Raw genomic sequence first — 24,668 nt, forward strand, 5'->3', positions numbered from 1 at the left:
TGTAAAACAAAGGCCTCACGGAGCCCACCGGGGTTGAAATCCCCTTGGCTGCATGAGGCCGTTGTTCATAGCAGCAACTGTGAACAAACATTGGAATGTTGCTGCTCCATGCTTCTATCAGCCATTAGAAGCATGGAGCACTACATGGTCTTCAATGGAGCGCTAAACATTCCAATAGACTAAAATGTGGCTCTATAATAGGCTGGGCTACTACAGGGTTTACCTGACAACCGTCTTGCCTCGTAGTTCACTAACGGTTAAAGTTTAAAAACTATCACTTTTCTTATGGACTTTACAGTGCAGTTCTGTAATGTAACGTATTAATATCAAAGCTTCCTGGAATGCACTTCTTTGAATTTTGAAGATAATGTATCATATTTATTGTTACGTCTGTGGCATGATTTACCTAGCAAATATTTCCAGGGCTCGGTTCGTGCAGGACCCTTAGAGCCGATTCAGACCCTCTCTCTGTTAACTTGTTGGCTTGGCCAACTCTATGCCAGACCTAATAATAACAATAATAATAAAATAACCGAAGAACAACACGTTCAAGCTGTTGCGTAAGACGGTGTAGCTGCAGCGGACGCCAAATGTCATTGTCCCGGGTTTCTGACATTTTGACACGGCTGTTGCGGCGTCAGGAATGCACATTACAAGCACACACTAGATGGCTGATTTAGGCGTGTCTTCGCCTAAGCGCTCTGTGATTGGCTACATAGGTTCGATGACGTCCTCTCTGAATCTGTCTTCCTGGGTAGTACTTTCGGTTTCAGTACCAGAAGGAGCGTTGTTGCCGTCAGTGAGAGACTGCTCGAGAAGAGTCGTGAACGCTGCTTGCTGCAGTGCCAGAAGAGAGTACCGTCGAAAACAATTTTCTCCAGGTCAGTATGCCCGCCCATCTCCCTTAGGACCCACTTCCGAGAACGTCCGGTCTTATTTGGAAGGGTGGATACACGGGTTGCTTCCAATATCAAGCACTGTAAACTTCACAGTAACTTCGGGTATCCTGCTGGCGTCCTCACATTGAAAGCAGTTTATGTATAGGTTTAGAGCGTCCTGACTTTGTTCTCTTTCTCGAATCTCGTCTGCTAAGCTGACACCTTCCTGGAGCCAAAGTTTAGTGTATAATTGGTGCAGAGCATTTTTTTCAACAACATTTGCAGTTGCAATGGGTGCCAAATGTGTATTTTCCCCACTCTAGTGTTGCACATGTAGTTTTTGCACAATTGGGCTGTGCACGTTTTGCAATAAGTAGCTTAGGCCTTAATTTTGCATTGTGCAGAACGTATGTTGCTTTTAGAATAAAAAACACGTTCTCATCTATTACCCTGGAGTGTACTCTATGTCTCCAAAAAGTAGTGAGAAATATACCTTAAACCTATTTCAAATTAAGCCCTGCAAATTAAGAGAAAAAATACGCATAGAAAAATACGGCCGTACAGGTGAGCCAGCTTGGTATAGGTATATGTGTCATTCTGAACAACTGAAAGTGCGAAGACAAAAACTACTTTAAAAGGTCCTGAATTACGACATTATTTGTATACGCGACATCTTGATCTATGTCCTGACTTGCGTAAGCAGGCTGTGAAATACGTTTTTTGCCTAACTTTTCGCACGCGTCCAAATAAAATGCACGTTATGCCTGCTAGCATTCGAAGAAGGTAATGAATCATGGTTGAGTTGCGCTCATATATTTGTTTCTAGTTTGAGTTGGTCCTTCTTTGAATAAACTCCACCGCTTGATTGTCTGAGTCCACCTTGCCTGCATGTAGAATCAGAAAAACATAAATATTGAGCTATAAATTAGAACTTGATAGGCAACGGAATTGTCATTGTATGATAACAGAACATTTTTATTCAGCGGTAGTATTTACTTTAGTAGGTTACAGTGTTAATGTCAAATACTGCTGGCAGCTGGTGAAGAAAAGGTGCAAAATCCTGTGTTATTAAACATTTATTTACCTTTTTTCCCCCGAGTCTTCTCTAGATACATCGTTAATGTCCACATTACTTATCAGCTAGCACACATTGATGGTCACGTGATGTTTCCAATCAATGAACAGTAGACTGTTGTCCCACATTTTTTTTAATATCAAAGACAAATATTGTCTGTTTAACATAAATCCGGCAGACTTTCTATAGGTAAAAATGTGCCTCTTGATGCTCAGAAAGGGCTAGAGTACATAAGAAGCAACAGGAGTCAGAAGTGGAAGAAAAAAATGTAGGTGGTATGAGCGGCTGTCTGGAAGTATTCTGGATTGAGTACAATGAGAAGGGGGGAGTGCAAGTCTACGATGTAAGGGGATATAGGGTAGATGACCTGATGCTCTTTTCCGATAACTGACAAAGTGCATCCTTGACGTCATGAGCCTTCAGTTCCTTTCTGAATGCAATGATTTTATTAAAAGCCTGATGTGAAGAAGGAATTGTTCCAGATTCGGTGTGCATAAATCAAAAGTGATTACTTCTCTTTTTTCTTTCTTGAATATCTTGAGTTTGACTCTGACAATGTCTAAGCGTCTTATAGCGTACTGGTCTCCTGAGGTTCTTAGTTTTTCGGGCATATAGGCTGTTGAGCAAGTAGGGTACTGGCTTCAACAAGCAGGTTTTAAGGTAACGCGGACATAGAAGGCAGCCAGTGGAAGTCCATCCCTGGTGAGTAAAATGATCATAGTTCTTACAGCTTTTGATGAGTAGTGGGGCAGTGTGCAGGACAAAACTGACCTGTTTCTTTTTGTTTCTAAAAATGTGAAATTGCATGGAGCGCACCATTCGTAGACTCTTAAACACTGAACTGTAAATTAGAAAGACATTCTTAAAATTAAGTCCCTGGGAGATGATTTAATTCAAGCCACTGTTGTGAGCTATGTAGAAGTGCAGACAAAGAAAATGTATGATTTAATTGATGTAACAGTAAAATACACTTAAATCCTGGTTTAAGAGACACTTCAGCTGAGTGCTGGTTAAAAAAAACAAGGCTAGAAGGGTAAACAAGCATTTACAATGCAATGGTCTCGGCATTGGTAAAGTTAGAGCTATTGGCATTGCTCATGACATTATTTTTGTTTATGTTTTTGTTTTTAAAACATTTAAAGAAACGGCATTGTCATGAGCAATGCCAATAGCTCTAACTTTAACAATGCCGAGACCGTTGCATTGTAAATGCTTGTTGTGCCCTGGCACAGGGAACCGTTTCTTTCTGGGCTGCAGTGACAGCACATCGATGTGAGCTGCTCACTTCTTACTAGAGGAGAAGTTACGGCAGGACGTCATGCCAGGTGAGGTCCTAGGGGAGGGAAATCCTTTAAAGAGTCATTTTCTCTCTGGATTTTTCCCTTCTCTTTTTGAAACTCAGGAGCAGCAGCGTTGCCGTGGTGTCACCAGAGCTTTAAGTGGAAGCTTTTTCAATATTCTATACAAGCCATGCTACTTATTTATCTCATGCAACTAACAAAAGCCAATAGTCCTGCCTTGTTGTAGGTATGATGCTACGTGTTGTTTCATATCTGGATGCAACGACAGAAACAGCAAAATACAAGTTGGGGGGCACACTATGCGAAACACAGACTTTTAGCTTGTGTTTTAAGCCACGCCCTTAATTACATTAGCCACACCCCTTTGAGAGACCCCTCCCCCTTTTTCATCCCACGTAAAGCCCCGAGTATACCTGTGAGTGCGAGCTGAGAGTTCCCTGTAGGAAAGGAGAACGTTAATGAGCGTGAGCATATCCTGTAGGTCCGGAGTACTTTAAAGAGTGTGAGCATATCCTGTAGGAAAGGACAAACTGCATGTGCTGCCGCTGCGTACAGGATACGGAGCGTGGGCCGTAAATATGTTGTGGGAGAAACCACAACGAGCTGACATGGGAAACATCACTTTGTTAAATCTGCGCATATAAACAGCGCGAGGACGTTATAAACAAAGAGGGGAGAATGTGGCGTAACGGCCAGAGCTACCACAGTTGGAACCGGATTCGATGCTCTGCAACATCCTGCGTTTTTGGGCAGATCACTTCATCTACCTTTGCCTACCAATAAAACAACTTGCCCTTGTGTAATCTAACTGTTGCTAATTTAAAGCGCTTCAATAACTTTAGGTCGAGTTCGCGCTATAAAAAGAGCAAGCATAAATAAACACAGACAATCAGCAACACACTCACACGCTTGTAAACCTGGCACACGCTTTGAGTGAAAGGACACACCCAGGGCTCTGTGCCACGCCCACAGGCGTGTGACTGATTTGTCAAACACACAAGAACCAATGGAGCACAGGAGGAGCCAGGCCCAGTCACAAACATAATAAACTGAAGTGACACGCCCCCAGCCGAGAAAACACAAGCACACCTACGCCTCACAATATACAAGATTCAGAACTCAGAGGCGCCTACAGGGCTGCAGACAGAAATCACACCCGGGATCTCCGACACCCTAACAGGATAGGCCCACGCAGATCTACAGGGGGCGCCCACAAACAGACACGGATGCAGAGAGGCGCACACAGACCGCTCGCTGCCAGAGAGGTGTGACGCGCCCACCTATGTGTGTACAAGCGAATGCACAATCTAAGCAAGAACAGCCATGCACAATACCAGCTGCTCTAATGGGGTCATTCGAGGACAGGCGCAGGGTGAGCAGGCGCCACGGACCCGCCGCTCACGGATGACCCAGATCCAACGGTATTATTGGTTGTATGTGCCCGCCCCCTCTTTGGAGACCTGGCTCACCAGCCCAGCCGGGTCTAGAAGGTTCTCGGCAATATTTGTATTTCCCGCCCACCTGTCGCGCTGCCCCTGGCACCCTCGGATCTCCGCCCTTTCCAGAAAGCTCGAGTTGTTGCATGTCAACAATAAACACACGGTTCAGGGCTGCCAGCCCGACCAACGCTTCGCCCCTGGACAACTTCACATCTATATGTATGCATCAACAGGCCACAGCGTGGCGTCGTTGCACAAGCCCTCACTGAAGCGGACCCTCGGCGCGGGGAGCAGATTCTGCGTCACTGCGTGTGGCCCGCAGTGCCGCACTTTTATCCACCTCGGAAGGATGAAAGGCTGCGCTGCGACTGGAATCTATGTCCACAAGCTCGACGAGTGGGCACCCTACTGCACTAAGACACCAGGCTGACGTGAGCAGACATAGGCACCCAGACCCTTCTTAAAATGCATGTATTTATTATAAGAAGGAAGGCAACCATTCTTTAAGCCCTTAAAATGTCAGCGAATTAATATAGTACAATACGCCAGAGCCGTTGAAAATATCGCAGGGCTGGGGCAGAGTCAGTGTAATGGGCAGGTCCCAGTTTCCTATGTTAGTGTGGTAGCTCAGCGGGTTAACGCGGCTCCTTCTCGTAACTGCATAAGGTCGCATGTTCACACCCTGTTTTAGATTGGTCTTACTACTGCAGTACACGAGGGACTATACTAGTTAGCCCCCGCATTAGAAAAATGTTACCGCAAACCGAGTATCCTACCAACATTTAAAGGTAGCGTCGTCCAATGACTGCAGCTTCAAAGAGCCTAGAAACGATGTTATTTAAAGTGTTTGGCCATATAGCATCCCGTACACACAGATAGCACAGTGAGCTGCACACCTTTCATGAGATCAGTGAGTTGCTGAAGAACTCTGAACTTGCTGCACCGGACTGGGAATAAATAACCCGCAAACAGGTAAATAAATCCAGCCACAGCAGTTCACTGTGCCTAACACCCCAGACAATGAATACTCCGATGCAGAGCTATGCGGGGCCGGGGTATAAACTCTCATTAGCTATCTCGGTTGGTTAATGCCCTTGCCACGGCTGCCTGCCTCTACGCAGCGACAGGTTCTGCGGTACTTTGCGCTCTTATTCCCCACAAGTCACTTACCTCGGAGAGGCCGGTCTCCAGCGGGAGGTGCACGCTGGGGGTCCGGGCATAGGGGAAGACGCTGCCCGAAAAGCCAGGGAGGAGGTTGGTGTCAAAGAGCCCCTCGCCGAAGCGCTGGTCGAAAAGGCGGCTGGGAAAGAGGGGGCCCGGGAACCAGGGGCGCCTCATCCAGGGGTGGCTGATGGTGATGTCCATGGCGTCTGGTGCGAGGGTCACGGAGGTATTCCGGTATCAGAGCGGGAGCTTCTCTAGCGCTGCCTGCAGTCCTTGTCCGCCAGGCGCCTCCGCTCTTCCTTATATACCCGCGCCGCGGCGCCCTGGAAGGAGCCAGAAGTTTACAGAAGAGGACCGATGCCAGCGGAGGGCAGATCATTCCAGGCGTGGAGCCCCGGGCTAATCCGTCACCAGGGAGAAGAGGTGGGCGGGGACAGGAGGGCCACCAGGAGAGGGGGGAAGAGAAGCAGCGACAGAGGGAAAGAGGGAGAAGCAGCGAGAGAGGGAACGAGGAGATCAGGTGAGGGAGCAACGCCGGGACACCACCGCCTTTCTCCGAGGCACAGCAGAAAATGCCTCGGAGAAACGCCACGTCCTTTTCGGATTTGGGGGCGTGTTTTGCTGTTGTCTCCTCCCTGAGACTTCTCGCAAAAAACACGCCCCCCGATCCGAAAAGGACGGGGCTTCAACGGAGTGACTGGACCTCTTCTCCAGTGGCTGGCCAGCATTTTAGAGGCCAGCCAATGGAGAACAGGAGAGAAGAGGGGCGGGTGCAAGCCCCTCTTCTCAAAGTCATTAAATCTCGGAGCGAGACTGCGCAAGCGCAGCCTTCGCAGCCGAGACCTAAAAAGGGTTTCACACATATATACACAGACCATTCAGAACATTGTTTTAGCGCGATCAAGTAAACAGCAGTATGAAGAAAGCAAATTGTCCTGGAATCAAGTTTCTCTTCTGGAAAAGATTTCCAAACCAGTATTAATACTGTGAACGTTATAAAATATCTGTTTATGGTACATGCTAATAGATTACTTTGTAGTACATTGAACACCTGTATACACTGTTAGAACATTAAGCCTGCCACTGGATGCGTGAATAGGTTGATAATCTATTTAAGCAGATGTTGAATCAATAGTGACGAATATCAGTTAAGAGCTATGTAAGTGGGCACTAGATAACCAGCAAAACATCTCTGCTATTTGACCAGGAGCTGCAAAACACATGAAGAATCTCAAATACTTAACTGCATGGTTGCTAATTAAAATAAGGGTCAATGTGGTTTAATTTGCTGCAGGATAAATCGAGAATATCTACTGTTTAACTGGCTACCTAAAAAACTAGTAAATATCAACGTTATTTAGCTGGCCGAGAGATACATAGGCAAAAGGCATCAGGACAGTTTATATGCCGGGATCCAGACCCCAAAGTGTGATCGATTAGACGTGTGTGCATGACCAGTCCGAGAAGGATTATCATGAGAAAGGGCTGAACGACAGGCTATCAATGGGTGGGTCAATAACTATAGTAGCAGCCCGTAAGCATTGCAGGTCTCCCCCTCCCAATGAGCCTAGGCTCCAAATGGGTGTCTTGCTTATCTCTGGGAGCCCTTGCCCCTCCTGGAATGTTGCCGGGATGTAATTTGGTTCCCTGTCTAATGGGGATGTAGTTAGTGCATTTCCTCTTCCTGTATCATCTCATTCCTCTATACCAAAAGCCAGGGCCTCTGTTAATGTATCTGCAATTGCAGCACCGTACGTGGTTATCTGCAGGTTTCCTGAGTGCCCTACAAGACTTCAAATCTCGAATTGGACAGACAGCACATACAAAGATGACCTTGTGGCATAAAGGTGGACAAGATGCATTAAACAGACATCAGTTAAGATGTACGGGGTGTGTGGAGAAGTTTGATGGAGAAGAGCAGTAACGTAACAATCAAAGAGTCTGTCCGTGTTGTTTGGACTGTCTTTCCTCTTTCTATTAGATAGAAAACAGAATGTTTCTTAAAATAACCCTCGCCCACCAGGATTTCCCTTGGTAGCATGCTTAATCATAGGGTTCTTCCCGTCCTACTGCGGAACGGGGTGTGCTGCGCCAGACGAATGTGTGGGAGCACTGTTGATCATATACTATGAAAAGTTAGGAGTTATAAGAGTGGGACGGTCTTATCTAATGACAAACTAGAGTTAAAAATACCTGGCTAAATAGGAAAAAATTATTTATTCTGACTTCTAGCTGGTATGGTAAAAGGGGGAATTGAAAGACATACGTTTATTTGTATGTATTTCAAAAGTCTACATGTTTAAGCCACTACCCCAAGGCTTTTCGTCCGGACCAACAAATGATCCCTAGTACCACTCCTATTGGTGAACAACTCTCATGTGAGTATCCTTAATGAGAAGAAATAAATATATACACAATGCAATACCCAATCAGTAATGTTTCTTTTAAATAAGTATTTTGCCACCATTTGGCCTCATGAGCTCAGGCAGGGCAAGAAATGCTTATAGTCAGACTTTCCTAAAAACTAGACACTGCACGCCCGGTGGTTGTTCTAGTGGGGTGATGGCGCACTAAGGCAGTACGCAAATATTATAGGGTGAACTTAGGCGTAAGTGCGGTGCAAAAGGGTAGGGAGAACCACCCCTCTCCCTAGAGTGTGGTAAACCACAGACCGAGAACTCCAAGGTCCCCATACACGCTAATGATACATAGAATTAAGTTAGTACAGTAATGAGTGTAGGAAAGAAAGAAACCCTGTTCATCCACTGCACTGTGTGGTTCCAGGATTTATTGTCCTTGCTGTGCGTTCCTTGGTGTAGAGTCTTAGTCTAGTCAACACGTTTCATCGCTACCATGAAGTACACTGCGACTTCTTCAGGGCTGAGAAATATATAAGATACACAATTGTATCAAGACAAATAACGCCATTGGCAGAGACCCATCGTAACATGTAAAATAAGAGAAAAGTAGCACCGTACACATGATTTCTTAACACATGTGGAAACCAAAGTTGTTATAAACATAATGTCTAACGCGTCAAAGCTTTTTTTATATAAAAGATTCTTTACCAAATGAGGAACAAAACTGTGTTTGGAAAGCACTAGTGAAATTGTGTGACTTATTGTGACAGCATTAATGTGGATGTATGGTATTGAGGCAAACTAAACAGCATTAATGCCCTGCAGCATGGTAACTTTCATTAATTAAAATGCTTGAAAAGACATTGCCAGCTACTCTGTGCTGACAAAAGTCTGGAGCCGCTCATCGCCTCCAGGCCAAAAGTGACATACCGAAATCTCCGGAATCTGTTGAGTCCCAGCTACCCCAGATTTAAGACAAATGCACATTAGCTCACACCACACATATTGGGTTTCTTCAAATGTGGACAATGTACCGCGTGCAGATGGGCCGCGGACAGGAATAGGGATTTCACTGCCCCAAATGGCCATACCTATAAAATAGGCTCAGACATCAGTTGTTACACCAAGTTTGTTATCTATGCGATCGAGTGCAAATGCAAACGTCAATACATTGGAAGTACTATCAGGGCACTGAAGGATCGCATTGGAGAGCACATGAGTGCAGTGAAACAGGCTGACGTCAGATATCCAGTAGCAACACACATCGCTGAATGTCCAGCACAGGACAGCCACAGGGCCTTCTTCTACGGGTTTGATACCATACCTAGAGATGCTAGGGCAGGCAATAGAGAGCTGACACTCAGAAGGAGGGAGACAACTTGGATCCTGCGCCTCAAATGCTTGGAACTGGGTCTCAATACCGATCATGAATAGCAGTATTTCTTGGATGACTGATGTGTGTGTTCCCTCATTAGTGTTGCAAGCTGCGTGTATTCTGGACATATGATTCTCTTTTCCTCATGTTCTCCTCTCACAACACTTGATCCATACATTGATAAGGATTCTATGTTTGAACCTAGTAAATGAGGTGCACCCTCTCAGAGCTTGATTACGTACCCAGCATGGGGATAGGACTGTGTCTGTAGGTCCTGTCCCTGATTGGGATGTGTTATGCTACTCGCTGCTTTTCCATACTACTATACTGTGTGCCTGTCGCACCATAGTTTGCTGGAATCTCCTTTAGTTTGGAACACAATGCAACATTTTTCTTGAACATGGTTAAAAGTCGGGTGTGACTGTCTCAATGTTGCCACTAGTTTAGGACTTGATACTCCTAGTTTTTGTTCTCTCCCCATATAGTTATACTTATATTATGGATGACCGGCTTTTACGTAATAATTATCCTTCACAGCATCTTGGAACAAATTGGTTCATTATTAGACCATACAGTCCAAAGCGATCAAGTTGATATTTATCTATTCCTCATAATCACTTAGGGGAACTAGCTTCTATAACTGTTCACTCTATTCAGAGTGACAATGAAACACACGCTCAATATGGTCGCCATCCGATCGAGTAATAGCACCTTGACACGCACAGATGGACAATAGCTTTCTCTACTGAGAGATACGATAGGCTACCATAGGTGCCTTATTAGAATGCACAAAACGTAATAATCACCCACCACTAATGACTACGAATACTTCGGTTAATGGGCAATCATGTCTAGGTCTGCTTGGACAAACATAGGCGCGGTGGGCAGTCCAAGATGGCCGATGAGCCACCTTCATTACAGCCTCCAATTAACAGAGCACCAATTTCATCCTTTGTCCTCTCTCTATTTTGCCTACTTTTCCTACTTAAGGAGAGGAGATCATTCAGCTGGTGAACGCCGTCCCTTTCACACGCGGAAGACTTCACCAGCTGCTTCACCGGTAAGAGATTCCTTTGAGGGCCCGTACACTCATGGCCACAACCTCCTTTTCGGTTGGGTGGTTCAAGCCAATCATTGCTATGGAGTACTCCCTACATAGGAGTTTCTTCTCAGTAACTTGACCTATTTGTTCTCGATTCCACTCTAGGATCGGGTGACCAGCGGCAGCACAATCAAAGCTGGCTGACAGCCATAACCATACGAATAGGGTCCCACAATAATTAGTAGCTGCATATTCTGAATACTTGTCTGCATCACAGAATATAGGCATGTGCAATTAACATTACTATGTTAAAACGTTTTTTGAGCCCTAGTTTCCCTGCCATAATACCGACCTTTGATTATTACTTTGCGCCTTATCCCTGTAAAATCTGCTTCATGAGGAAACTTTAATTAAATGGAATTCTGGTCTCTGTTACCCTTGAGACCATCTACTACTATTTACCTTTGGGACGGAAGTACAACCAACAATAAGGTTGGTTTTATTACTATCCATCCATGCATTATGTGTGTTCATGTCATGGTTATATTCTGGGGTACTAATCTCTCTGATTCAACCCTTTGCCCTTCTTTCCTATAGGACCATAATCATAGAAATTTAGGTAACTCTATCCCTTTTTTTAGGTCTCGCCTACGCAGCGCGCATGCGTTGCATAGGAAAGAGACCTCTTGAAATCGATTCAGCTTTGCAGGCAAAAACGTGCACGCGTTGCATTGCTTTCAATGCAACGCGTGCACGTCTGGCAATTTTCCTTGCGGGAGCGAGCGGCTCCATATGTTAGCAATTATTGCGCTCGCTCCCGCAAGGGAAACGCTGCCTGCTCTTGGCCGCACTCTTTCCCCCCCCCCCCCTACTTGCGCAAGGCGTGTGCGCTTGTTCTTCTTGGAGTCCTTAGAAAACAATTGGTGATGGCACCTCGTACCTGTATACTTCGTCTAAGCCCAGGAAGCGTTTCTTACTCCCTACTTTATTTAGAGGTGCAAACACATTACACCGAACTGTCACCCACGGGTGGCTATTGTATAATATGAAAACAGCAGTGTTGGGGTGGGAAATGCAGCCACATCTAGTGCAGGTTTCACGTGAGAATCATAAAAAATAAACAAATAAATGTTGCTAAACATCTCAATCACATGTTTTAGTAACTCCCTCGCTGGTTTAATATTGGACGTGGCAAACGACAATCCAGACTTTTCAAAGTTCGTTTAAAGCTCTGGTACGCCACGTTTAATTGGCTGAAATCTTGGCACGGCGCACCCCCTTGGTACAGTCCGTGCTTCCCTATGCCATACATCCAGGCAAAGCCCCTCGCTGGCATTTTCAATAAACGGCGGTAATTAAGACACAGCAGTTTAATCACTACCGTCGCACCCCAGACACAAATTCACATATCATCCACAAGCAGAGCCAAAGCTTCCCAACACCAGCCAGGCGCCATTTGCCACAGCCCCTCTTCGGCAATGGCCACCACTAGCCCTGAGCCGTTCAGCACATCCTCGTCAGATACTGTTCCCACTTGACCCTCCGCGTGGAGCTAGTAGTATGCCAGGTGAGCCAGGCATAGATACGCATCTCCTGCAGGCACCACAAGAACAGGCTCCTCCCTGGTAGGCCTCCCGATGAGTACATGGCGTGGGTGCGGAGGTGGGTGAATGGATCTCTGTTCACGGATATCAGGAGGACGGAGAGCATCGCCTGCTGAGGAATTCTACTTCTGGCTTTCAGTGCTGGCTGCAGTGAGTGGATTTGTGTCCAATGAGATTTCCTTTACCTTAAAATAGAATATTCAAGCTGTACGTCATCAAACGATTCAAATAAACTTGTTTGTCCACAGTGGCAGGAAGGCCTGATAAGTGTCGTGCTCGTTGGGAGCCCAGTAGCCTCGAGGAACAGAGTAGAGGGGCCTAGGGAGCCTGATGAACAAAGAACACTATCTGAGGGGACTTAGGGCAACAGTTCAGGACAGAAGGCGCACAGGAGCCCCAGCCCAGCATACCTGCAAAGAGGGCGCCCTAATGAAAGTCTAGGAAAGCATTTTGCTTTTTATGTTGGTGTATATATTGAAATCAAGGTTACATTCACCAAATGAGGTCTGTAGATGGCGAAGAATGACATCTAAGGCACAGAATACCGAGTCGTAAAGGCCCATAGGGAGTTCAAGATCTGCTGTATCTGGGGGCCAAAGTACAAGTGCTTAGCACCCATTTGATGCGAGCTGGGAACATCTCAAGGGTTGAACGGTTCCCGAGGATTACAGTACGGAAGACAAGAGGTCATAGCAATGTAGAGTTAGCTGGGTGTTTTGTCGACTATACAGCACATAGAGGGACTGCTCATTACTCCTCACATCCTGCCCCCCCCACCTACCCTCCGCCGCTCATTCATTGCACCTCCGGCTCCACCCCTCCCAGCTTTATTTAATTTTATTTTTACTAGTTCATGGAAGTGTGGGATTCATTGTCTCTCGTGCCCACTTTTCGTTCACTACTATAACTACATGCTCCTCTCTTTCACCCGCGTCATCCGTTCCTGTCGCACCCCTCCCTGGTTCCAATTGTATTTTGTTAGTTTCCCTTAGAAAAAGAAAAACAAGCATTGGCATAGCCAATAGGTCTCGCCTTTGGGACCTTATAAGTGTTTAGCCATGCAACAGTTGCGTAACTAAATACTTATAAGGTCCCAAAAGCAAGACCTATTGGCTATTGAAAGTGAAAGTGATCGCGATCAAACATCAAAGCGGCCGTGCGGCCGAAAGTGAAAGTAATCGCGGTAAAACGCGGCGCGCCCGCGCACTGTAGCTCTAGGCTGGCCTGGTAGCACTTTTTGGAGCCCTCTCAATAAGTCTCGCCATACCAGCACATGCGCTGGGTCAGGCGAGACCTAAAAAAGATGAGTGCCCAGCAGGTGCTAAATGCTACTGAGCAACTCAAGCCGTTTCATTTTGTACTCCAGCCGAGTTATTTTTCTTATTTAATATTACTGCTGTCGACCCTGTTTGAACTGGAACTTAAACTTAAAAATAAAAAGCCAACATGGCTGTTGGTGCACCAGGACGTGTGCGCATGCATCTTTATATCTCAGCACATTTTCACTCATTGGTTGCCGTCATGGAGTTATTTTTTGTTTGTGGAAATCTGTTCCAAGATTGCAGTGGGTGCATCATGTCGTGATGATGCTCTAGCAGCGATGTTTTTTCTTTTTAAGAATGCTTTAGAAATAAGCATTAGCAAAGTAATAATAGCCTAGCACTCCTATATAAACTGATACCTGTTGGTTCTACTAGTACATCTTTTAACATATTGATTTTATTGTTAGGATATTTTTGTTATACATAACCCAGTGCTAATAAAGCAAACAATGCTTATGCTATATTATCAAGAATTTATACCAGCATTAACCGGCGTCTGGATTATTTCAATGTGTTGATGGAACCCGAGCCGTGTCTTTGTTCCCTCCAGATGTGCTTGGGCCATGTGAGTCTGCTGGAGCGCACAGGTGCGTGGATGGGTTTTCTGCTGGCAAGTCAGTGTTGCAGATTTTGTCTCAGTAGTTCTGAAAGTCAATGTGCCATATAAATGTCACTGTGAATTTTGTGATAGCCTTCACTTGTTAACAATATCTATTCATTTTAATATTTAACTTTGACAGAGCATAACAGAGCTGTTGTGTTATTGTCAGAATCAAGTAACATTTTTGTAAGGCAGGTTGTGAGTTCTGGAATGACTCATTGAAAAGGCAAGCACTCACATAGTGAAATGGAAAAAAGCAATTTGAGTATAAAGTAAGAAGATTAAATAACCAAAATACTTTTAGTTATGTAAGTAGGTCAGTTTTTATCTGCTTTTATATGTGTTTTATTTGTAAACAATATTAAACTATTTATAAAATACATACTGAAAGCCAGATGAAAAGAATGAACCTTGAGACTCATTGTAGAGAAGCAGAGAGGCATCTGATAAATACAGTAGAGGAACCAGAAAGACGTTGGAGCCTGTGGTGTCCACTTGAGCATCTTACAGATGCCATGAAGAACCAGATCACAGTAGAGGACAGAGGGACCCCTGGGGACTTGAGTAGAGTGCATGAGAGCCCCCCCTCCTGAAGTCCCTTGAGAGGCACCCTCCCCCTCCTGAAGCCCCTTTGCTCCTCTCTTCTCTTTTGCTATGTCCCCCCTCTTGTTCCCATCTGACAGATTTCCTCTACCTTCTCCTTGCTCCATCCTTTCTTCCTCCCCTTTCCCCTTCACAACGCCCCTTCCTCCTCCTCTCGTTACTTTGCTCCTCCCCTACTCTCATTTCCTCCCCTACTCTCCTTTCTCATCCTTGTGTTTCTATTTCCTGTTTCACCTCTGACTCCTTCCTCGCACCACCCTTTAGCTGCTGACACTCCCCACATCCTCTTGTTCCATTCCGAACACTCCTTGCCCTTCATCCCCTTCCCCCATCGTCCTCTCCATCCCCTTCTTTCTCTGTGCCTACTTTCCCTCCCTCTCATGTCTCGTTTCAACTCCCCCTTCTCCAGCCTCTCCCTCTCTTACCCACTTGATCCCACTCTGTCCCCTTCTTTAGTTCCCCCTTCCTCCCTAGGCTCCTCTCCCTCTTAGCTCTCTTGCTGCTAAAGCTGCCTTCACTTACTTTCTTTTACCCACCCTTCTCCTCCTTCCTTCCCAACCCTCCCCGCTTTCTTCTCAATGCCAAACTTCCCAATCTTCATCTCACAGTCCACTTTTCTCCCACTCCCTCACTCCTCCCATCATCCATGCCTATATACTCTTATCTTCCTCCCATAGTCCATCTTTCTTTTACTCCCTCATCCCATACTCTTTTCTCTGGCTATGTCCTTATTTTTAGTTCTTCTTTTCTCAGCTTAACTTGTAAGATGTACATAGCATCGATTCTGTGGTTTGAAACTGCCACCGTATGTAGTATTTATCGATCTCTTACTAGAACAGGAAATTCCCTCTGGCATTTTATATATGCTGATGATATTTGCCATGCTGGGGAACCCATAAGACCATTCCCAGTCGAACAAAGACGTTGGACAGGGTTGACCCCTAGCGCCGCTGTTAATTTTCATTGGATACGAACGGGGGAGTCAAAAGTATGGAGCCTTGTGCCAATGAAGTCTCCAATGTTGGAGGTGTGAGGCTTCCGGCTCTTGTCTGCTGAGATACTCTTCTTGTGTCTAAAACCCCAGTAGGCCATCAGCCCCTATTAAGCAAATTTGGTGAATTTTGCTCCTTCAAAAGTCTATCAGTTAATTAGGTATTGGTTTTGATTTAAAATGTGAAAAGCAAATAAGCTGGTCCAGAACTATTGTATTACACCATTTACACAAATTTAATAAAGCTCTTGGGTTGTACTTGAATCACCAAATACAACACAAAGGCTTAAGTAAGATTTACGACGCCACACAAGGGGTGATTTGTGTCACCTTGCATGACTTTGTAAAGAAATGTAACACAACGCAGTTGCTTGTGCTGCCTTACATTTTGTAGTGGTAGGGGTTCCATGGGTGGAGTAAGTGCGTTCCCGTGCATTCACCCATGGAATTTAACACAATCCCAGATTTATTGAAACCTGGGATTGCGTCAAAATGGTACACCAGCCAGACCAAGGCATATCAAAGAGAAATATGTTTATTTCTCTTATTACTAACTCTTCCTATGCATTCTGCATCATGCACAAAAGAGAAAATAGCCATTTAGGATTGTTTATGTGCAGGAAGGTATGCCTTTTTGGACAAAATTAATCCAGCCTGTAAAACGGGCATCTTTGCACCATGGTGCCATTCACATTCACTGGCGTCCGCTTTTGAATTGGCTTTAAAACCATTCAAAGATGTCTGCAGCGTCTACGTGGGATGCGGTGGACTAGGTGGCAGCCGGAGCCTGATGGCACCGTTTGTCCTTAAAAAAAAAAAAACAAGCATTGGCATAGCCAGTAGGTCTCGCTTTTGGGACCTTATAAGTGTTTAGTTATGCAGCACAATAACCTTGGTGCAACAACATCAACTGTGTCATGGCTAAGCACTTATAAGGTCCCAAATGCGAGACCTATTGGCTATGCCAATGCTTGTTTTCAATACTTGCATGGACTTTGGCCTGGTGACATTAAGGGGGGGATAGGCCCATAAATTCACACTTGCACCATGCACAAGTCACCATTGTAAGTAATGAAAGTTACCATGCCCCAGGGCATTAATGCTGTTTAATTTGTCACAATACCATACAACCACATTAATGCTGTCACAATGATAAGTCACACAATTTCACTAGTGATTTCCAAAAACAGTTTTGTTCCTCATGTGACAAAGAATCTTTTTATATAAAAAAGCTTTGATGCGTTAGACATTATGTTTATACCAACTTGGGTCTCCACATGTGTTAAGAAATCATGTGTACCGTGCTGCTTTTTTCTTATTTTACATGTCACAATGGGTTTCTGCCAATGACGTTAATTGTCTTATACCCACTTTGATACAATTGTGTATCTTTTATATTTCTTAGCCATGAAGAAGTCGCTGTGTACTTCACGGTAGCGGCGAAACACGTGTTGGCTAGGCTAAGACTCTGTACCGAGGAACGCACAACAAGGACAATAAATCCTGGAACCACACAGAGCAGTGGATGAACAGTGTTTCTTTCTTTCCTACACTCCTTACTGTACTAACTTAATTCTATGTACCACTACCGTGTGCAGGTAACTTTGGAGTTTTTCCTCAAAACTACTCCCTTGCCAGTGAAGATAGCCTGCTCGCGGCTCTGTCGATTAGGCAGTAAGTACAAGGTTATTGACTGAGAAAATGAAGGGTGGCACTCCTTTTTGTGATCAGCTGCATATGTCTTCTGGCGTTTTGCTATAAAAACCTGGGAAGACCTCTGGAAGACAGACGCAGGACTGGCAACAGCAGAAAGCTTGGCAAAAAAATGCCAGTCCTTTCTTCTGAGAACCAAAATTTAGAAGTACAGGCAACAAACTGGGTTTCTCTTTGGAATTTACCTACCAATTGTGCTTCTTAATACAGGATACTCTGCCAACGTCGTGCAGGCCAGAAGACTTACAGATTATATATTTGTAGACACCAGCCCAGAATTAGAAAGAAAGCCTAGGGGACTCTAACCTTTTGGTTAAAAGGTTAGGCACACCTTTAACAAACCGATCCAAAGCTCAGAAACAAACCTCTACAGAAACCAGCTTGATAAAGCTTGAAACTGACCTAAAAAGCTATTTGAATTGGTCAAACTTCAGTCGAATAGTTATCTCAGTCCTACCCCCACTGGATCAAGTCTGTAACCAAAATGCGAGGATTTTGCCTCCTCCTTCCTGAAAAAGACAAAAAAAAAATGGAAATTGAGCTAATCACATCAATGAAGCACCTTCTGAAATCTTCACATCCCAGCCTCTCCCCACTGTGGATCGCAGAGCCCCCACCTCTCTCATGGCTTTCCCCCAAAAATAACGCTGTGTGGAACTCATTTAAATTTTATGAAGAAAATTACATTCTCAAAATTCTCCTAGCTCTGAAACCCTCAAACCACTTCAACGTCCCTTTGCCGTCGAATTTCTTTAATGATTTCAAATTGTCCTTTTTACTATTCTGGACCAAGATAGGAAATGCTTCATCACGTCAAGGCACTATCCTAGATTCCTTACAGTCCGGTCTGGTAACTCCTATTCTGAAGAAACCCATGGCAGGTCATACGGACCAAAACTACTTACACCCTATCACTAACATTCTGACCCCGGCTGATTTCCTCGAGCAATGTGTTCACATCCAACTAGGCAACAACATAGAACAATTCCAATTGTCAGACCAGTTCCAATCGGACTTCTGCCAAGGCCACATCACTGAATCGACTCTATAGAAGGTGATGCGCTAAAAATCCTGGATCAAAATTAATCCTGCCTCCTAATTCTCCTTGACTTATTGTCAGTTTTTGACATGGTTTAACATGACATCTCCATGGCATTTTGGAACGGAGAATGTGGCTATCAGTGGTCCTTCCTTAATTGGTTCACCTCCTTCCTCCACAACAGATCGGAAAGAATCAAGGTTAACACTGGTTACAATTCTTCATCTTTCATACTGAGGATTCCACAGGGATCAACGCTCTCACCCACCCTTTATAACATATTAATGGAGCTACTAACAGAAATCCTGAAGCTATCCATCATCCACTATCACATGTATGCTGACGCCACCCAATTGTATTTGAAAATCTCTTCCCCTGAAGATATACAATTTCTTAACACTACTCTCCCAAAAACCCAAAACTGGCTTACGTGCAACCACTTCAAACTAAGCTCAAAAAATTGTATTCATCTCCCACCCAAGCAGTCCTTGGATATTGTTGGATAGATGAATTAACTAACAGCTCTTATTTGCCTTCCACACATTATAGATTCCACAACATTCCTTGGAATAATCCTCAACAAGAACCCGCACATGCAGGAGCACACTAATTCTACCACTAAAGGAGCCAACTTCCAAATGATCATCCTAAGGAAAATTAAACCCTTCTTGACCCTCTCCAGCTTTAAATCAGTGGTTCAAACCAAAGTCCAAGTGCTACTAATGAAGAAGTTCTTGCTCTGACGCTCATGTAATTTTGTATCCTACCACATTTGACCACATTTGCTATACCCATGTAAAGTATTGAGCTTCAATGATCATGAATATGTTGTGGGCGGCTTGGCCCCTATGGTGGCCTCCTGCCTCATTTTGGGACCCACCAGATCCTGTTTAGCTCTTTAATGTGTTGTTTGTTTTACTGTTTCTTCCTTCCTGATCACTGAAAAGTGTTGTGCTATCCCCTTGGGACATGTTTGTGCTATATAAAACTTTATAAATACATAAAGCAGATACATAGTAGATGTCATAGTAGAACATAGCACAGTGTTATCAAGGCACTTTTGTAGTTAAGCGCACACACTATCCTACTACTGTCCAATTTTCAGGGAACAGACTGAGATTACAGTATGCCTTGTGTTCAATGGCCATGCTGCAACCACTGTAGCTGGCGTAAGAAGAGATTGTTTTAAAGCAGCAAGAAATCCATACTCTGTCAAATAAAATATGTAAAAAGATTCTTTCATAGCCCCAGTAAAGTCTGTCTCACAGAAAACATTGTTTATGCAGTCTGTGCATGAAATATAGCTGCGCCAATATATTAGAAGTGAGTACACTAGGCATATTACTGAGAGTGTGGGAAATGATTCTCACTCTGTCCCGGTCTCCTACTGATATCCACTCCTGTTCTGTCACAGTCCATAATATACTTTTCACTCGCAATCATAACACATAAAAATACCACTCCCGTGCCATTCAGGCCCTTTTGTGAATATCCACACCAAGATGCAGATTAACCCACAGGTACAGGTCTGTATTGTCAACAAAGCTTTTCCAGTGCCTTAAAAGATGACTTCATCGTAGTAGCTCTGGGAGGACTCAAAGGGAAGATAGGCCCCTGTGCTTAGAGGGGTTGCTGAGAAATTCTCACTCTAGCAAGTAGAAAAACCCAGGAGGTGATAGACATCAGATGTCTTCCCAGCCTAACCTTTCCACTTTGTGGGAGGCTACTAGAGTCAATATGTGAGGATAATCACTCAACGTGAATGTGTTTGTATAGCAATTGGGATCATGTCAGGAAAGTCCAACTGGGACTCGTCTCCGCTATGAGATTACTTTCATATCCTGCTCAAATTATTATTCTGTAATATCAGTTTTCCTGTAATGAATGCTATGGTACACAATGCAACTGAGTTTACCAGAAATTGTTTTCAAAACAAATTAGAAGAGTAGAATACAAGGGTGCAGAACTTATCCCATCTGATAAAAGCCAGTTGCATTAAATGCCACATTTCTCCCCTAAGAAAAGTTCTCTTAGAGATTGGAATTTTACAGCACATAGATTGGAATTTTATGGCCCATATGTGATTGTGGCTTATCTCACAAAGTTACAGAGTTTGTAGTATGTGATATAAGCAGCACAATTCATTAACAAAGTTTAAAGCTCTCCAACCAATTTTGAATAAGACTGTCTGTGGTCTTTTATTCTTAACATTATTAAACTGCTTCTTGGTTTTAAATGTAGAGGCAGATGTAAACTTTGGATACTTCATGTATTTTCCTTTGCAGAATGACTCAGTGGTGCGAGTTGCAACAACTTGACGACAAATTCCTGGAACAAATCCACCAGCTTTATGATGATAACTTTCCTATGGAGATCCGGCAATATCTGGCACAGTGGCTTGAAAGTCAGGACTGGTAAGATACATTTTTCAGTAATATTCTTTTAAATATCTGTATTGTAGGATTTTTTTTACCTGCTTTATTAGTGGTGCACTGCTTAGTAAATCTAGTTTGCACGTAGGAGCGTGTATTATTTAGCAGTGTATCCAATAACGTCCATACGGTTGCACTTGCTCGTCTTGTCAATAATCTGTTAGTAGAAATAAATATTCTAAATTAGCCAGTGTTATTTAATGCTCTTTTCCTTTTACATAAGGTTTTGGACATGTGTATGTAAAACATATAAAGATGCTAGTGAGAGACAAATGTATTTGACGGTCACAAGCAAGACTTGTCTGTCAGTTATGGGGTCTCCCAACCTGTTCTTTTATGTGCCTCATGCACAAATAGTAAATTGCTCTTTATTTGGAAACTGATTGATTGGATTTTGATTGGTTAAAATTGTTGAATTGTTTTTTATTTCATTGTTTTACTCGTCATTCTTTTTATGCACTTTTTCAAATATCTTCATCAATTTTTATGTCCAAACATTTGAGCCCTATTCAAAACGGTGCAAAAACCCACTACATCGTACATTAATTTTACTGCCACAGACATTGCACAGCAGTATTCACAGTCCATCATCCTACTATTCCTATTATAGAGTAGTTTATTTCGCCTCCACCTAAAGTTAAGACTGCTCCCCTAACACACATTTTCTCACATAATTGGATATAGCTCACTAATGATTTGGCCGCAATGATTCTTAAAAAAAAAAAACTCTTTTGTGGATGGCTAGCACTATTTCTAAAGTAGACTAGTGTGGGTTTCTGGTGTGGGAGGATTTTCATGTAATGCCTGATGACTAGAGTTTGTTTGTGTAATGGCACCTATAATATGTAGTGATGCAAAAGGTGTGGGAGACAGGACACGTAACCTTATAAGGCATATGTGTATGGATTCAGATGTGTGTGAATGCAGTGTAACCTTTCTGGGATGTATGTGCGTGTTGGAGAAGACTGCTTATATAATGTGTTGCTGCAAACTGAGAGTTAATGAGAACTAGCTGCTTTAGTCCATGCTCCCTAGCTACTTAGACAGTTCCATAAACAGGTCCCCCGTACCCCCCAAAACAATTACTGTCTGATCACCAGTGGGGTTTCTCAGCGTGGTGTGCAAGGGGGAGGTGGGAGAGGAAGGAACTGTCAGGATTTCAAAACAGAGACAGGCAAGAAAGGGCTTAAATGGAGGCTTAAATAGTATGATCATTTGAAAGAAGAGGCATCATACCATAATTCCCAGAGGGAATTACCAAGTTACCTGATATACACACAGCCTGGGTTGAAGGCTACGGAAGACAATTCAGTGGCACATTAGAACTAGACCACTATCCATTGCAATGGTGACACTTCCTAGTGTGGGAATACTTGTGTGTCATCAGCAGAACATATTTAACACCGCTGCAAACATGTCTCTGTGAGCAGCAACATCTTGTGTTGGCATTGGCTCTCCTCTCCTGTACAGTTCATCCACTCAGCTTAGCACCACAACACCTTTGTGTTCTTCCTTATTAGGTTCCCCGTCGGGCTCTTCCATAACCTCTTGCTTGTATATGACCTGTTCTTTTTGCCTCTGGAGGATAGTGCTAGTATCTTGGTCAACGTAGGATCTTAACACCATGCTCTGTCTTTTGGAGGAGGGTAAGATTATTAACCATATCCTAAACGGTCTTGTGCAACTTCTGTCTGGTTGTTAGCTCTTCTAGTTACCACCCGTACCCAAATCACACACCATCTGCCATCTACTCAAACCAGCAGTCTGGAATCCAACATGGACTTGTACTACTTTAGCGCTCAGGCACAGTCTTCCCACCACTGGCTTTTTCCTATGCACTTCCTTGCTCACACTGCCCCAGAACTCGATCATGCGGTGCCCTGTCCTCTACCGATGGCGGTGTTTCTTGTCCCCAAACGACTGTGGGTGCAGATCGAGATTGTGGCGTGCATGGTGTGGCTGTGAAACGAGCTCAGATGCTGTTGAGCATCTCTTCACTCCCACTATGCCGCTTATTGGACACCCCTCCTTCCCCATCACCCAGGACCCTGGTATTCACTCTAGAATGTGCCAACAGCACTTCACAACCATGGCTCAATTTAACCTGACAGCATTTTTATTAAGCTACAGCAGGTGACACAAGGTAATGATGCTGACTTTCTAGACGCATTCACAAACTATCAATTACGTGCTGCAACCCGCGCTAAACATCCCACATTCCAAGATACCCGCCTACGTTTCAAGTGCTTGAAGCGACTCTCTCTACCCAATCTCCCCGCAAGTTAATAACGCGACTATATTCAGGGATGCAGAACTCCACGCAATCAAAATCTCATCTAGCGGTTACGCATGGGACACTGACATATCTGCCCCTCTTACAGATGAACAGTGGCACTACTGCTGCAGCCAAACCCGCACGCTCTCCCCCAACCTATAGACTTCGACATTGTCCATTTCAAATACATCCACTGTCTTTATCGTACTCCTGAGCGACTCTTCATGATGAGCTTGATCTCAGATACACGCTGCACCATACCCAACGTCAAATTCCTGCATCTTGCCTGGAATTGCCCTGGCATGTCAGATTACAAGGTCGAACTATTGGCAACGTTCAAGGATATTACCATTCTTGAACGCACTCCCCTAGTTGTGCTGTTGGGCTATGTTGAGTAGGTGCTTCCACATATTAACAGCGCTCCTTTTACTACTTGCCAAGCGCAGGGTTGCGATGAGATGGGGGCGCCACATATTTCCACTTGCGTCTGACTTGCTCAAAGATGCAACGTACTGTCAGGAACAACTTGCTGCCTTTTGGGAACTCTCGGCGCTCTCGGTCTAAAGATATTTGGGGGCCCTTTAATTATACCTTTGAGCTCGATCGGACACAGCAGACGAGCGACCTGGAGTTACAGATGCTTCGGTTTTGGCATCTGTAGATTATGACTGTACTGGCATCTGGCCAGTAAATTCCCTATACCACTGCATGATACAGAACTATGCAATATCCCTCCTCAACTGCGCATAATTTAACATGCATCCACTGAGTGACCGGTTTTTTATGTTCCTTGTTCCCCCCCCACCTTGATTTTCTTCTTCTATTAGCAGTAGAACAGTAGTACACGGACTGCTGTACCTATTCCAGAGGCATATGTTCTTTTGTACTATTGTCATTGCTAAATCTTGGTGATTGCTGTAATCTCCGTATTTCCGCACTGTTTGAAATGCAATAAAAAGATTTATTTAAAAAAAAAATGCGATTCTATGTTCCAACAAGTCTTCTGATAAAAATGGCTCCTCACTTTTGTGGGTTGCCTAATGCCCGCAACAGGAAATGGGCCGAAATGCAATATAGGTGCATCACATTTTTCCATTGAAAAATGACCCGTATTTCCAATGTGGGTAGCTGTGGATTTTGGGTCCTAGGTCAGGCAGCAGCTGGAGAAACCTCAAAAACATTAACATTTTGAAAACTAGAAACCTACGGGATTCCAAGGTGGGGTAACTTGCGTAACTCTCACCAGATTTTTTTAAACTCTGAATCTCTTGGAAACCTGACTAGCAAAACACATTTTCCTCTGTGATGAAAAGTTCTGAAATCTGTGAGGAGCCCAAAATGCCCTGCACAGCATTCCCCAAGTCTTCTGTTAAAAATGGTACCTCCCTTGTGTGGGTTGGCCTAGTGCCCACAAAGGGAAAGGGCCCAACATGCAACATGGACACATCACATTT

General features: G+C 44.2%; 1 protein-coding gene across 5 annotated transcripts in view; it reads left to right on the forward strand.

Moving 5' to 3' along the window:
* Positions 1-757: 757 nt before the first annotated feature.
* The window catches only part of STAT1 (signal transducer and activator of transcription 1), a 543,237-nt gene continuing 519,326 nt past the window's right edge, over positions 758-24,668 (forward strand). For 4 of the 5 annotated variants that reach the window (XR_014979978.1, XM_085648786.1, XM_085648787.1 and 1 more), the window contains exons 1-2: positions 758-881; positions 20,793-20,921. Coding sequence is in view for 4 of the 5 variants with exons in the window: in XM_085648786.1 (XP_085504912.1) it covers positions 20,794-20,921 (128 nt within the window). In the remaining variant the exon portion in view is untranslated. The remainder of the gene's footprint in view (positions 882-20,792; positions 20,922-24,668) is intronic. The other variant, XM_085648789.1, reaches the window with a different exon arrangement.

The sequence above is a fragment of the Triturus cristatus genome, chromosome 3_2 (assembly GCF_964204655.1).
Source record: "Triturus cristatus chromosome 3_2, aTriCri1.1, whole genome shotgun sequence".
In the NCBI taxonomy this organism is placed as follows: Eukaryota; Metazoa; Chordata; class Amphibia; order Caudata; family Salamandridae; genus Triturus; species Triturus cristatus.